This window comes from Metopolophium dirhodum, chromosome 6, assembly GCF_019925205.1.
Source record: "Metopolophium dirhodum isolate CAU chromosome 6, ASM1992520v1, whole genome shotgun sequence".
Lineage (NCBI taxonomy): Eukaryota > Metazoa > Arthropoda > Insecta > Hemiptera > Aphididae > Metopolophium > Metopolophium dirhodum.
The window spans coordinates 27229712-27245300 of NC_083565.1; the positions used below are offsets into that span (position 1 = coordinate 27229712).

General features: G+C 34.1%; 2 protein-coding genes across 2 annotated transcripts; both read left to right on the plus strand.

Annotated features, from left to right (window-relative positions):
• The first annotated feature begins 1572 nt into the window (after nucleotides 1-1572).
• On the plus strand, nucleotides 1573-9620 carry LOC132947612 (uncharacterized). The gene is made up of 5 exons (XM_061017898.1): nucleotides 1573-1606; nucleotides 6480-6665; nucleotides 6745-7595; nucleotides 8032-8148; nucleotides 9453-9620. The coding sequence occupies exons 1-5, from the start codon at nucleotides 1573-1575 to the stop codon at nucleotides 9618-9620; spliced, it is 1356 nt and encodes a 451-aa protein (XP_060873881.1).
• Nucleotides 9621-14007: 4387 nt separating this feature from the next.
• LOC132947614 (uncharacterized) lies at nucleotides 14008-15255 on the plus strand. The gene is made up of 2 exons (XM_061017899.1): nucleotides 14008-14645; nucleotides 14823-15255. Exons 1-2 carry the CDS (start codon nucleotides 14008-14010, stop codon nucleotides 15253-15255), a joined length of 1071 nt encoding a protein of 356 aa, XP_060873882.1.
• Nucleotides 15256-15589: the final 334 nt, after the last annotated feature.

Below are 15589 nucleotides of genomic sequence, written 5' to 3' on the forward strand. Positions count from 1 at the left end.
ACTATTTACTATTTATTCAGTATTGACAATAATAACACAAGCAACAATTTAATAATATAGGCTATAATAAGCTTCGATTTTTGAGATCAGCATCTTTTTTGATAGAAAATTGAACCTAGTTGGTACTTTTGGGAGGTAAAATTTGAAAATTCCAAGTAGTTATAGAAAGCGTCAAGAAAATCAAAACAAAGTGAAAGAAATGTGATCATTTTTACGCAAAACCAATTTTTGAGTAAATCTTTTTTATTTTTTTGGTGTAACTCAAAAATTATTAATTAATAGCCTTAGACCACTGAAATTTTTACCAAATATTTTTAAATAATTTTTTAAAAATTTATAAAAAAAATTGTAACTATACCGATGCCCCAGAAAACCGTGATCTAGATTCCGGGTGCCAGGGTAACGTTAACCCAGCACCCGAAACATTAAATAATTAAAATTTCAACTTGAAAACCGATTGATATTATATAATTTTTTATGTAACAATTTGTAACCACAAAAAAATGTTGTAACCAAACCAGTGCCCCGGAAAACTGCGATCCGAATTCCGTGTAAGGGTAACGTTACCTCAGCACCTGAAACATCAAATAATTAAAATTTCGAATTTCGATCGTGGTTTTCAGGGGCACTGGTTTCGTTACAATTTTTTTTATTATGGTTACAAATTGTTACATAAAAGATGACATAATACCAATCAGTTTTCAAGTCGAAATTTTAATTATTTAATGTTTCGGGTGCTGGGATGCAATTACCCTGGCACAGAATTTGGATCGCGATTTTCCGGGGCACCGGTTTGGTTACAACATTTGTTTTGTGGTTACAAATTGTTACTTAAAAGATTATACCAATCGGCCGTTGGATCCCGCCACACACCGCCAAAGAGAGTCACCTGAAAGGTGGGTCGGGGGAAGTACGGATCGTACCTCGCTGAGAGGCTATCTAGCCGCTGACTGGTTCCGTACTTGTCCGGACGATATCACATCGCTCACGCACGCGCACAGTGTCTACGCCTAACCAACACACACACACAAACACACACACACCTAAACACCGCAAACTCGCCAGCGCGCATACTGTGGCACGCAAACTCGCACATTGACGCTCGTATACACAAGCACACTCACGCACACGCACTACAGGCGCCTGATATTATGTCGAGTGATTTCCGCAACCCGACGACCGACCACCGTGCCGCCGCATCCTACGAACAGGCAGTCACTGACACATCGAGTTTATTCATTCATTTGTGACTGGACACCGCCTGCTGTAGCTAGTTTTCTGATACGTCAGCATCGCTCCACGGTTCCCGTCATTCCTGAATTACCCACCGCTGCCATTGCATGACGCGTCGGGCATCCATTCATCGAATAATATTATCGACATAATATTATTGTTGTATAATATTTACACGCAAAGTTGACGCCGCCGCCGGTTTTTCGTCGATTATTATTTCCCGCCACCGCCAACGGCATTATATTTTTATCGAATAACGTAATTTGTCGTCTCCCTCTCCCGCCAACCGTCAAGCGACCGGCGACTGTCACTTCAATTCAACAAAACTCCATTTTAATAATGGCTTCTGTTGTCAACGAACCAGCGGAACAAGGTAACGATTATAAATAAATTATAAGGTAACGTAATTTTTTTTCAATGTTTGATGTGAAACACAATATCTAATACGTTGGTCCGAAGCGAGGCTAGCTGTTGACGTGGTGACTGAGTAATATTGTTGTTGTTGCATTGTCTTTTCTCTACGTTGGCTTATACATATTGTTGCCTTAGATCATTTATAAATTAAAATTCATAGAGCTCCTGCTTAAATATTTGAATCCAACATATGTGGGCAATATATATCACGTATTCACGTACACGATTGGTACAAACGTTATCATGCGCAATTTATGTCATCGCTAGTAAAGTTATATAGTATATATGATATTTATGCGACGAGTACTGACACGCATGCGCAATAGAAATCAGTCCCGCAACTCGACAATAATGGTGTATTCAACACTTAGTACCTACACTCTTATAATGTGGTAGCACTATCCATAGTATAATTTTATCTAAGGTTATTGCGTACGATAATTGTTATCTGTTGTTATAATAATATTGTGGCGACTATTGTCCCACAACACTTACTCCCACTGTCGTATGGCGTCACTATGCCCACTCACCCACAGTCTCACGGCGTTCGCCCACAGTTACGCACCGTTCGCAGTACAATCGAGCAGCTCGGACGAACGTCTCCACGCCATGGAGGCTGCAATACTCTCATTGACCACCCAAATCTCCAATCTACTCACCGCCCAGCAGCCCCGTAACAATTCCGGATACAGAAGAAATCGCACACTCAAAACAACCCTAAATGGTGTAGCTATCATAATCGGCGCGGACGCTAGGCATTGCAAGTCGCCGTGTTCACTTAGGTCAGAAAACTAGCAAGCACGACGGTCACAACCACGTCCACCGCCGCGAACCACAGCTGTCGCGTGTTCGTCACCGACACACGCTCCGGCCGACAGTTTTTGATTGACTCCGGAGCCGACATCTCGGTTATCCCACCTATCGCTGGTCATCGCGCCTCGTCAGATTTGGTTCTCACCGCCGCTAACGGCATTCGGATCCGCACATACGGACCCTAAAATCTACGTCTCGACATCGTCTCAACATCGGCCTCGCACGTTCTTTCCCGTGGCGTTTTGAGATGGTGGACGTCTCCCGTTCTATTATTGGTGCCGATTTTTTAAAGTATTACGGTCTGTTACTTGACGTACGCAACCGCCGTCTAGTCGACCAAGATTCGTCCACTGCTATCAAAACCAGCATCACAAATGTACAAGGTTCAGATATTTGTTCGATAGTTCACCCACGGCGCTGGACGTACATTATCGCCGAGTTCCCGGCAGTTCCGCGTGAATCACCGGTCCCGAGTAAGTTCACACTACGGAGCAGACGTTGTACACCACCGGACCACCGTTATTCGCACGTCCACGCCGCCTGCCGCCACACCAGTATAACATCGCGAAAAATGAGTTCGCATACATGTGCCAGAAATGCATATGCCGGCCGTCGCCCTTGGGCCAGTCCCTTGCTGCTCATGGCCAAGAAGGACGGTACTTTTCGCCCATGTGGCGATTATCGGCGGGTGAACGCGGTCACGAAACCAGACAGGTACTTTCACATTCACGATTTTGCCACCAACTTAGCGGGTCGAACTATTTTTTCAAAACTAGACCTTTTACGCGCTTATAACCAAATTCCCATTGCTAAGGACGATATTCCAAAAACCGCGGTCACGACGCTGTTCGGTTTGTATGAGTTTCCAGTAATGTGTTTTGGACTCAAAAACGCGGCACAAACTTTCCAGCGTTTCATAAATGGCGTTATCCAAGGTTTGGATTTCGCATTTGCCTACATCGACGATGTATTAATCGCTTCCGCCACCGCCGACGAACATATGACCAACGTGCGTGAAACGCTTCAACGCTTGCAGCGCGCCGGTGTTACTATAAATCCGGGCAAGTACGTGTTTGGTGTTTCGCAGCTCACTTTTCTCAGTCACTTGGTTAACCAACACGGATACAAGCCACTTCCAGAACTGGTGTCCGACATTCATAAGTGGCCACTACCGTCAACCAAAAAGGGACTACAAAAGTTGTTAGGTTCAGTCAACTTTTATCACCGGTTCATTCCGCACGCCACGCACAAGCCCCGTTGTACGCGCTCGTGTCTACTGTACGAAATAAGGACGGCCCGCTAGTTTGGAACAAAGACACTCGCGAAGCGTTCGAGAGGTGCAAAAAAGCTCTTGCAGACACGGTTACGTTTGCACATCCGAGGCACAGCACACCGTTGAGATTAAGTACCGACGCATCCAGTACGGCGACGGGAGCGGTTTTGGAACAACTTTCGGACAGTATCTGGCAACCGTTGGGATTTTTCTCACGCAAATTATTACCCACGCAAACTCGCTACAGCACCTATGACCGGAAACTACATGCGGCCTACCAAGCAGTCAAGCATTTTTTTCACACTATCGAGGGCAGGATCACTACTCTCTGTACCGACCACAAGCCTTTGTTGTACATGTTTACGACAAAGACTGACAAACATAGCGATCGACAGTCACGCTATATAAGATTTTTGGCGCAGTTCGTGCATGTTGTTGAGCAAATTGACGAGACCCGTAATGTAGTTCCGGACGCGCTGTCCAGATTGGAGGTTGCATGCAACATCGCCACGGTTCCAGATGTGAGTCAGTTCGCGGCAGATCAAGCAAGCGATTCAGAATTGCAAAAGTTACTGGACGGTTTCACCCCTTCCTCGTGTCGTTTGGTACCACAGCAGACGAAACACGGCGTGGTCTACATCGACACCGCGCATGGTAAGGCCCAACCATACGTCCCAGCCATACACTGGCGCAGCATTGTCACGGCGCTCCACAATCAAGCTCACCCAGGTATCAACGCAACCGTTAGATTTGTATCTAGCCGGTATTGTTGGCCAGGCATGTCACGACAGATCAGAGCTTGGACAAGGTGCTATCAAAACTGCTAAAAAAGTAAGGTGCACAGGCACACCATTTCCCCAATCGTGCCTTTTGCGCCGCCAAACCGCCGGTTTGGGCATATTCATATTGATCTAGTAGGCCCGCTACCTCCGTCACGCGATCACCAGTATATTTTGACGTGCGTTGGCCGGAGGCTTGGTCTATAAAAAATATGTCCGCATGCGCCGTTGCCGAACTTCTTGTGACACAGTGGATTGCCAGGTTCGGAGTTCCTGATTAATAACCACCGACCAAGGGAGGCAATTTGAATCAGACTTGTTCACCCAGCTGATGACGTCGTTCGGAATTAAACACCTTCAAAGTTCGCCGTATCATGCGCAGGCCAACGGTAAGGTCGAACGTCTTCACCGTCCATTGAAGGCCCCCCTCACAGCTCACGATTCTCCGCAGTGGACACTACGGTTGCCCATCGCAACTTGGTGAAACCGGAACTTCACTATTCGCCCGCGGAACTGGTTTACGGTACAACACTGCGATTGCCCGGCGAGTTTTTTCATATCGCTAATCCGACGATAAGGAACCCTCGAACAACTCGTTCCGATTTCAAATGCAGTCCCTTCAACCAACGCTCGGCACGAACCACGGATCCCAAACAGTGTTCATGCCTAGTCAGCTGCCGTCTTCCAGTCATGTTTTCGTACGCGTCGACGTCAAACACCCCCCGCTCAAGCCTCGTTATGACGGACCCTACGACGTTCTGGACCATCGGAAAAAGATTTTCAAGATTCAGATACATTCGAGGCAGCCGTGGATCTCAGTGGATCGGCTGAAACCTGCTTTCATCCTCAACGACAACCCACCCGCGGACCATACCTACGCAGCCAGCGAAGTAGTTCAACCTGCACCTCAAAAGAAACACGTTCGTTTTTGTTTCGTTGGGGGGAAAAATGTGGCGACTATCGTTCTACAACACTTACTCCCACTGTCGTGTGGCGTCACTATGCCCACTCACCCACAGTCTAGCGGCATTCGCCCACAGTTACGCACCGTTCGCTCTCGTTGCTTATTTTATTGTTCGCGAATACTACTTTGTACTTTTATAATTTCTAACCTTTACTTATTTTAAAAATCAACACTCGCTGTGAAAATTCAATGCATTTCTTTTTTGTGATTTATTCAAAACAAAATAATTATCTACTTGACGACAATTTGGGCTTGTTACTCGAAAAGGTTCCTAACCTCAACCTCAACTCTCGCAGTATATTTCAACAAATTGCCGCAATATATTATATTAAGTCCAATCCATGTTTTTATTATCGATGAACCGTGCTCAGCTCGCATACCTATAGCATTGTTGTTATTCACTTCGAATCGGTACCGAGATAAAGAGTTATTAATTATTATTTTTCAAAAATGTACCTATTCGTTATCACGATGCCATGTGGTTACATTTATTATGCACTTATTACATTGATAATAAACTAGATTGCTAACTACTTTATATAGACAAGCATGTATGTGTACAAGATAAGTACTCAATACCTAATTACTCAATAAGAGGTCAAAAAATGTAATACAAGGTTTCTCGATATTTTTATTTGTGAAAATCAAAAAAGTTGACCATAAATTCACGATAGTTTTTATAAGCATATAAAATTCAAATTTTTACAACATTATATATTCACTCAATTTCTCACGTAGCGATTTTCTTATTTTGTTGTGATTCAAAAAATAATAACTGAAGATACATGCAATTTATAGCATAATATGTTTATTTTATAATTTTCTATAATTGATTAGACTTTCAAAATATTTTGACTCGTATTGAGCTGTTTACTGATATTTTCAATTTATTCCAAAATTGTATGAAAAAAAAAAGAAATATTTTCTTGACATCTATTTTCTAAAATATTATATAACCTATAATTGTATTATATTAAAACATAATTTTATAATTAAATTACAGTGATAGTTATTAAAACCGAAGATGAAGAAGATTCTGAAATTGATGCTATGGCTCGTAAATTGAAAGAAAAATATAAGCAAAACGCAACAGCTGCAGCAAAACAGAAGGCTGCTCTTCCAGCTCTCAATAAAACAAATAAGCAAGAAATATTAACTAAAGATTGTGTATACATTGAGAGCATAAAAGGTAAGTAATTAGGAATTAATTCATGTTTTGGAATGTCCTATGAAAACACTACATAATATGTTCTTTTATAAATATATAGGTGTGTTTGCTTGGATGAAAATTGGAGGATTCTACATACCCTATATCTTTCGAGTAATTAATGGTAAACATTTGAAGTTTGTATCCGTACGTATGGCTGAAACTCAGCTACTCGGCCAATATATAAATTATTTACATGCAGATAATATGAATAAATGTACATCAATAAAAAGTTATTTTATCTCTGATTATGAAGCTAAGTTATTAAACGAGATTAACCAAACACATACTGACTGTGGATACGGAAAAGAAATATTTGTCGCAGGAAAAGATTTTATCGTCACTTTAGAAGATGTTCAAGAATTTAATACATTCGTGGACGTATGTTATAAAAAATTAGTGAGCGATATTAATCCAGGTCATAATGAAAAATGTGGTTTTATACGTATAAACTCTGAATCTGTTGTACCATATTGTACCAAGGATGGAAAAAAATTTGTTCCAATATTTTACTTTGAGGGCAAAACTGAATGTTTAAGGTCTCTAGCTGTAGAATTAGATAATTGGAACTTAGCCTATGTCAAGTTCTGTTGTTATATTGTTCAGGATATCGAAAATGAGTTTCTTGATAGTGTCTCTTGGGAAATGATCAATCTTGATCAAATCAAGAATTTTTTTTCGCCAGAAACAAATATTGAAGAATATTGGCCAAACATAGAAAATATACAACATATAATTAATAAACAGCCTAATCGTGTTAATCCACCTGGTGCCCGGTTCAGAGCACCCCCTGAAGTAGTACCTGCTGAAAATACTATTCCTTGTACATCAATAGAACTAGCACCACCAGTACCACATACTGTTCCAAAGAACAAGAACACCTATCAAAAGAAAAGGCCAGCAAACCAAATGGTATGAATTATGTACTTGGTATATTAAATTGATTTATATTTTTGGTTCTCTAAAAAAATGTTTGCTTGTGCTTTCCCAATGTATTCTAATTTATCATTTATTTTATGTTTATAATTATTCTTAGTACATATTATTAACTATTAATTTGGTACATAAAAATATTAAATATTAATAAATAGTGGATCTATAAATAAAAGTGTCTATCAATTAATAATTATATATTTTGTTCCTAACACAATAATATAATAATATATAAAAAGAGAAAATGGTTTAACGGCTTTTAAGTTATAAAATAATTTAATATAATTTCCTTTTATTTGTTTAATTTAATTATACTTAACAATGGTGATGGTGTCATACTTACATTTCAATAAACCAATTTTTTTTCTATGATATGTAAACCTGTATTCTCAATTAATAAATAATGTTTTTATAGATTAATTCATATACCATTCAGCCTCAGCCTCAGACTCAGACTCAGCCGGCATCGAGAGTTCGTAACTACTGTGTTGCAAGAAGAAATCGAAATATTGCTCCCCAGTGCTATAATACGGTACTTATATTTTAACATTCTTAACTTTTTTATCTCCTTACTCTTCACGCCTCAAATAGAAATACTTAACCAATTATCTGTAGTTCAAAGCTCACACTGTAAAATATTTTTGATTTTATAATTCTGTCACCATTAAAGAAATAACATTAATATATTAATATATAATAATTAAGAAATAAAGTATATTTTGAAACTGTTATTAAATGACTAGTCCAGCTGACGGATGTTAATATGTTGGATCATTTTATAATTTAATATAATTTGAGGCTTTATTAAAGTTAATTTAAAATTTAATAAAAGTATTGACAAAAAGCTTTGCTTTATGGGTGATAATAATTAAGTGTTCGAATTAAATGGTAGGTATTATCTAGTTACTTCTTATCAACTTATCAACTTTACTAGTTTAATTGACATTTGACATGACATGGCTTTTCTCAGTTGATTTAAAAGGTCAAAAATAATCCATAAAAGTTACACAAATTTAAAATTTTTCGTTTTCATGGTTTTATACTTAAATATTAATAAAAAATATAAACAACCCAATACTGTAATATGCATACATTTTTATAATTATTCTTGATAAAATAATTTTGTATCAAGATATATTTTAATACATTAGATAAGCATAATATGTCTTTAAATTGCTATTTAATACAAAAAAATTAATATTTGTTTAATTCTTAAGTGAAAAATGTATAGTTAAATATTTTATAATCATGTAAAGTACAATAGGTATATACACTGCACATTATGATAAAAGTTAAATAGAATCGTTAATTAAAATGTAGAAAATTATAAAAAACACAGTCACTATATTTGTGATCCACATACTAATTTCAAAAAGTAGTTTACTTTTTTAAGCTTAAGTAAGTTAATATTTTTTTCATATTAACTTTTAACTTTTTGAGATAACTTTATGATTTGTTAAAAATAAAATTAACTTAACTCAGTAAAAAAAATTTCAGTTACAATATATTTAATTTATAAAGTGGCCTAGTATTTTAATTTACAAAGTTGTTTAACACTGTTCAAACATCAAGTTATACTGATATTTTATTAGAAAATAAATGATAAAAATCTAAAGAGTGTCAAGGTCATAATGTCTGTTGGTTACGTATGATATGAAAGATATTTTATTAGAAAATAAATGATAAAAATCTAAAGAGTGTCAAGGTCATAATGTCTGTTGGTTACGTATGATATGAAAATAAAATTAACTTAACTGCATGATAATTATTGTGAATTATATAATAAATATTAGTAAATCAACAGTTTTGTATATTAATTTTTTATTGGATTTTCAGGGTTCTATATCTCAAGGTAGTAGTTTGCGAAACGTTGCGAGTCATGTTGCACCATCGCTTTTAGTCCATTCTGCCGTACATACCAATACGGCACCAGTATTGAATAATGTTGGGCCAATTGTAATTGCTCCACCAAATGAAATAATTGACTTGACAGGTCTTGATTGATCTTGATAGGTACCTTTATATTTAAAACAAGTATATTATATTTATTCACAAAAATAGCATGTGCATCACTTCAGCCAATTTTGTATAACATAGATAAGTTAATAATGTCCAATAAATAAACATAAAATACTATGGATCAAACTTTAAATTAATAATATGATAATTTTATTGACTATGTTTTACATAAATGTTTTGTATTTAAATGTTACTGACCATTATATAAGATATTAGTTTCTGTAGGCTGATGATTTAAATTTGTGTAGTTTTTCTTTTAAATAAATGTGTGTAAAGAATATATAATTAGTACCTACTTGGTAATAACATTATTTTTTTTTTAACTTAATATTTGTGGAATAATTTTCAACTCCTTACAATAATTGTTTCAATATTTATTATTTGATCAATAACAATAATGCAATAAATAACGGGGCTGTATGTTATTAAATGAAATGCAGAGTAGTTTTAACACAATAAACTACTATTTAGACTTGGGTATTTGGTATATAAAATACTGAATAATTTTTTTTTAAATTATTTATAATATTATGTGTATAATACTTATGTTCGTTTGTATAACATAGATAAGTTGATAATGTCCAATAAATAAACATAAGATACCTACTATGGATCAAACTTTAAATTAATAATATGATAATTTTATTGACTATGTTTTACATAATTGTTTTGTATTTAAATGTTACTGACCATTATATTAGATATTAGTTTCTGTAGGCTGATGATTTAAATTTGTGTAGTTTTTCTTTTAAATAAATGTGTGTAAAGAATTTATAATTAGTACCTACTTGGTAATAACATTATTTTTTTTTTAACTTAATATTTGTGGAATAATTTTCAACTCCTTACAATAATTGTTTCAATATTTATTATTTGATCAGTATCAATAATGCAATAAATAATGGGGCTGTATGTTATTAAATGAAATGCAGAGTAGTATTAACACAATCAACTACTATTTAGACTTGGGTATTTGGTATATAAAATACTGAATAATTTTTTTTAAAATTATTTATAATATTATGTGTAACTTATGTTCGTTTGTATTTAATAAATAAGTAATATACCTTTAATATATAATATATATATATATATATACTATTATACTAGCTGACCCGGCAAACATTGTTTTTCCGTATAAATTATTTCTAATTAATATTTTGGTAGTCAAATAAAAAATAACTAAATTATTGTAATTTTGTGTTGATGTGTTATACTGGTAAATGACTGAAAGAGTAATGGATCACTGCAGCACTGTGAACAATAACAAAACACCAAATGTTCATTTTTTTGAATTAATTTTACTTTTATTATCTTAACTAATAAATTTCAAATTACATCTCTATTACACAATATTATGAAAATTAAAAAAAACACTATCAGTGTCTTAGTGCAATGGAGTGTACGATATTTTTAGTGAGTCCATCTTTAGCCAACACAAACAAACTGGATGATTTACCCCATCGAGAACATGTCACGTATTGTCCGTGTGAAAAACACGGTGTACCCAAATCCAAGCCACAAACAGACATCGTTTGGCCTTGAGACTTATTGATTGTCATTGCGAATGCCAATCTAATTGGAAATTGAACCTGTTTGAATTCAATTAATCAATTGGGACTTCTGTGGTAATAATAAGGGATTCTCGGTAGAAATATATCTTCTCCTCGGAACTTGCCATTCAAAATGGTGGTAACGATAACGTCTTTCATCAATTTTTTAATGACTAATCATGTGCCATTGCAAAGCCTAGGTGGGTTCAAATTACGAAGTAATAACAGAAAATCCAACCTTCAATTGTAAATGGTGTGGTGACATGCCTGGCAAATCCAATGAGTTCAAAAACTCTGCTGGATAATTTACAGTTTCATTGGTATCGCAAACTGAATCAATAGATTTGTATGACACCAAGTCCCCTGACAACAACTGTTGGATCTTGAAATTCAAATCATTGACATCCACATTTTAGATTCTGAGTGAAACGATGAATGTATTGATTTTACAATGATGTGTGTTTTTTTTTTTATTTTTTTATTTTTGTGTCTGTGTACACGATAAGTAGTCGAAATAATGCTTCGATTTTCGACTTCAGTATCTTGTTCGATGGGAAAGTGAATATCGTTGGTGCATTGGGGAGGTCAAAATTTTAATTTCCCAGTAGTTTTCAAAAGCGATGTGAAAAACAAAAGAAAAATTAAGGAAAAACGGGAATTTTTACGCAAAATCGATTTTTAACAAAATCGATTTTGGTTATTGGTGTAACTCTAAAACAAATGACCGTAGATGCATGAAATTTTCACTGGTTGTTTATATTTGCATTTTCTATACACCATAAAATTTTGAAAATATTTTGACTCTTTTTGAGCTGTTTACGGCCATTGTCAGTTTTCAATTTTTTTAGTTTTTTTTTCTATAAATATCAATAAAATTTTATCTGTTGAGTAAAAAAGCTTGAAAATTTAATAGAAGGCTCCCAGGTTATTGTTTCAAAGGCAGATGAAAAAAATTAAAAATCCTTAGTCACAGTTTTTAATTATAAGCATTTAAAGTTCAAATTTTGACAAAATACGGAAAAATCACAAAAAATAGCAAATTATTTTGATGAGAATTCATAAAAATTTTTCTTTTTAAATCTAAAATTTGAAAATGTAATATAAAATTACTCATAAGTTTGTGTACCTTTATCAAAAAAAAAATGTCTAGAAGAAACTTAAATTAAATTTTTATGAGCGTCTGAAATTTATATTTTTACAACATTTGAAATTCACTCAATTTCTCATGTAACAATTTTCTTATTTTATTGTAATTAAAAAACGAATGACTGTAGATACTTGAAAATTTCACTGAATGTTTATATTAGCATTTTCTATACACCATAAAATGTTGAAAATATTTTGACTCTTTTTGAGCTGTTTACGGACATTGTCAGTTTTCAATTTTTTTAGTTTTTTTTTTCTATAAATATCAATAAATTTTTATTTGTTGGGTAAAAAAGCGTGAAAATTTAAAACAAGGCTCCACGTAAATAGGTTATATATAAATTACTTTATTCACAATAATATCATCAAATATACTTGGTAAAATCATAGGCTGACTGACCGTTTTCGCTCAGAATCGTTTTTCTTATACAATGATATTATATCATTGAATTCAAATTTAACACCATCCATTACAGTGACCCACTTGTAACCTACTGTACAGCAGAGCGACATCCACTTATCCACCTTTATTTTTTACTGCTAAAGTTGATTTTTCTGCCAGCCACTCATGGTTCAAGTATTGTGTGTGTAAATAGGGAAATATCAGGTCAATGAGATTATTTTGTGAATTAATGATTGTGCCGAAATCGTTTGGCAATTTTATGCATCCAGTATTTTCATGTAAAACTACTTTTCCATCGCCGATATCTAACAGTTGTTTTGAGAATGTTTCAGCGGACGGATATTGAAGCATTTGAACGCGCATTTATTTGATTTCATAAATAAATAGATAATAAATAAACAGTAATAATAATAAATAAAATAAATATTATTCTCAAATCCTATAATCAATAGCAACCATTGATAAACAAAAATTTTCATCGTTAATCTCAAAATTCCTGTTTGAAGCACCTCTCGGGGGTCGATCAATTCCCTTTTTAAATTAGCCTAAAACGTATTCTCAGACCTACCAAATATACACAGAAAATTTGATCAAAATCGGTCAAGCTCGAAAAAAACACGAAATATTAAATATATTTTAGTAAATAATAATTTATAATAATAGTAAGTTATTATATTGCATATTAAAAGAAAATACTATATTATTATTAACTATATTATAGACGGAAATGTTATAGCGGTAACCGCGTCATTAATAAAAGAAAAATATAGCAATTTACTCAGTAGGTATAGGTACCTTACACATAACAGCGGCGGACTGGCGCGGATTCAGGGTGGGCCTATGGGTGCTTGGGCACCCCCTGTCGTTCGTTTACCACCAACAAAATAAATTTATAAATTTAAAATTACATAATATCATTTGTGTTATTTTTAAAAATAAGAATTATATTATTGGTGTTTTCTGCCGCCGTCGTCTCAATGTCTCATGCGACGATAACAGCAGCTATTGTTAGTTTCTATCGTCGTATCTCGTATAATACCCGTACATTGTAATGACGACGTGCGACGGTGGAAAGCACAGATAATTATTATTATTAGATTGCTATAATAATTATTATGATTCGGCATTCACTGTCAATATTATTGCCATATTATTATTTAGTTTATGAGCCTCGGTCGGCTCGTGACTGCCTGTCGAATATAATATTATATGATTGTTAGTAAGACACGGTTTCTATACCTGGCTTTAAATATATAATTATTATTTTACGATGTCGGATTCTAGAAATGACTCTGAATCTTTCAGTAAACATGATCGTTCTGTCAGTACTCAGAGATCATTAATGTCTTTTTTTGTAAAGAAAATTCGTTCAGATGAAGTGCAAGATCGATCTAAAGTAAATAATGAAGAAAATGTAAGTACTAGTAATGTTATTTCTGCAGCTGTACGTGATAGTAGTTCTAAAGATTTACAAACCGACGTTGACAATCAAGTACAAAAAAATATTTTTGCTGATGCATTAGATATTGGTAACTTTATTGACAGTCAAAGTTCAAAATTAAGTAATGATAAAAAATATCTTGCATTGACAAAAATATGGAGACCGGATATTTTATATAATTTTCCCAAAGATAAAGATTCAAGAAAATTTCAATTAAAATGGCTTAACGATTTTCCGTGGTTATCTTATAGTCAAAAACACGAAGGGGTTTATTGTAGAACTTGTGTGTTATTTTCTCGTGATGTAGTAGGGAAAAGTAAAGAAAATGCAGGTCAATTATGCACTAAGCCATTAAATAAGTACAAAAAAGCTCTCGAACTGTTTAAAAAACATTCAAATAACGATTATCATAAATTTTCAATTATCAAAGCGGATGATTTTAAAAATGTTGTCGAATCTACTGAAAAGTCTGTAGCTGTTAAATTAAATTCAAATATTCAAAAGCAAATTGAAGAAAATCGAAAAAAACTTATCCTGATCATCAATACAATTTTTCTTTGTGGTCGAATGAACTTTCCCTTACGTGGTCATCGTGATGATGGAGATTTGTTTCAAAGTAATGTAACTAATGAAGGCAATTTTAGAGACCTTTTGAAATTTCGTATAGATTCAGGTGATGATGTTTTGAAAAACCATCTTCAAAATTGTCCGAAAAATTCTAATTTTATTAGTAAAACAACACAGAACGATTTGATCGATTGCTGTGCTAGTGTAATTCTTGGTAAAATTGTAAATGCTATTAAAGAATCAAAATATTTCTCAATACTTGTTGATGAAACAACCGATATAAGTACTAGTAAACAATTAGTTTTGTGCATTTGCTATGTTTTTCATAATAAAGTGCAAGAAGATTTCTTAAAATTAATTATTGTTGAAAATACAACTGGTTATAATCTATTATCTAAAGTAATACTACGCCAATTAGATGACTTGGGGCTTAATATAAAATATTTGCGTGGTCAATGCTACGACGGAGGCACACGTCATAGATTTTTTTTAACAAATATTGATGGATGATATAGAATTTCGTTGAAACAAAAAAAAGACGCGTTTCTTTATTTTTAACAGGACATTTTTTTATAAAATTTTTAAACACGTACCTAGTTGTATACCAATTATAAAATCGATTTTATTTTTCAAATGGTTACCACTATATTTTTTAATGGATTCTGGTAAAGCTTTTTTTCTGAACATTTTGACAGTCAAATGATCAACTTTGGTTCGCTAGGCTATTAACTATGGTCCTCTAAAGTTTAGTATAATATGCATTTATACTTTTAACCAAAATCCCTAATTTACAAGAGCTTAATAATTTTTTCTTATGGCTACCTTTTTATATAGTTAAATAGGT

Excerpts from the sequence above, each read along its gene's own strand:
- LOC132947614 (XM_061017899.1), top strand. The coding sequence starts at position 14,008 with ATGTCGGATTCTAGAAATGACTCTGAATCTTTCAGTAAACATGATCGT. Across the intron at positions 14,646-14,822 it reads GTTGTCGAATCTACTGAAAA|AGACCTTTTGAAATTTCGTA; the intron begins GTCTGTAGCTGT and ends AGGCAATTTTAG.
- LOC132947612 (XM_061017898.1), top strand. The coding sequence starts at position 1,573 with ATGGCTTCTGTTGTCAACGAACCAGCGGAACAAG. Across the intron at positions 1,607-6,479 it reads CAACGAACCAGCGGAACAAG|TGATAGTTATTAAAACCGAA; the intron begins GTAACGATTATA and ends ATTAAATTACAG. Across the intron at positions 7,596-8,031 it reads AAAGGCCAGCAAACCAAATG|ATTAATTCATATACCATTCA; the intron begins GTATGAATTATG and ends ATGTTTTTATAG.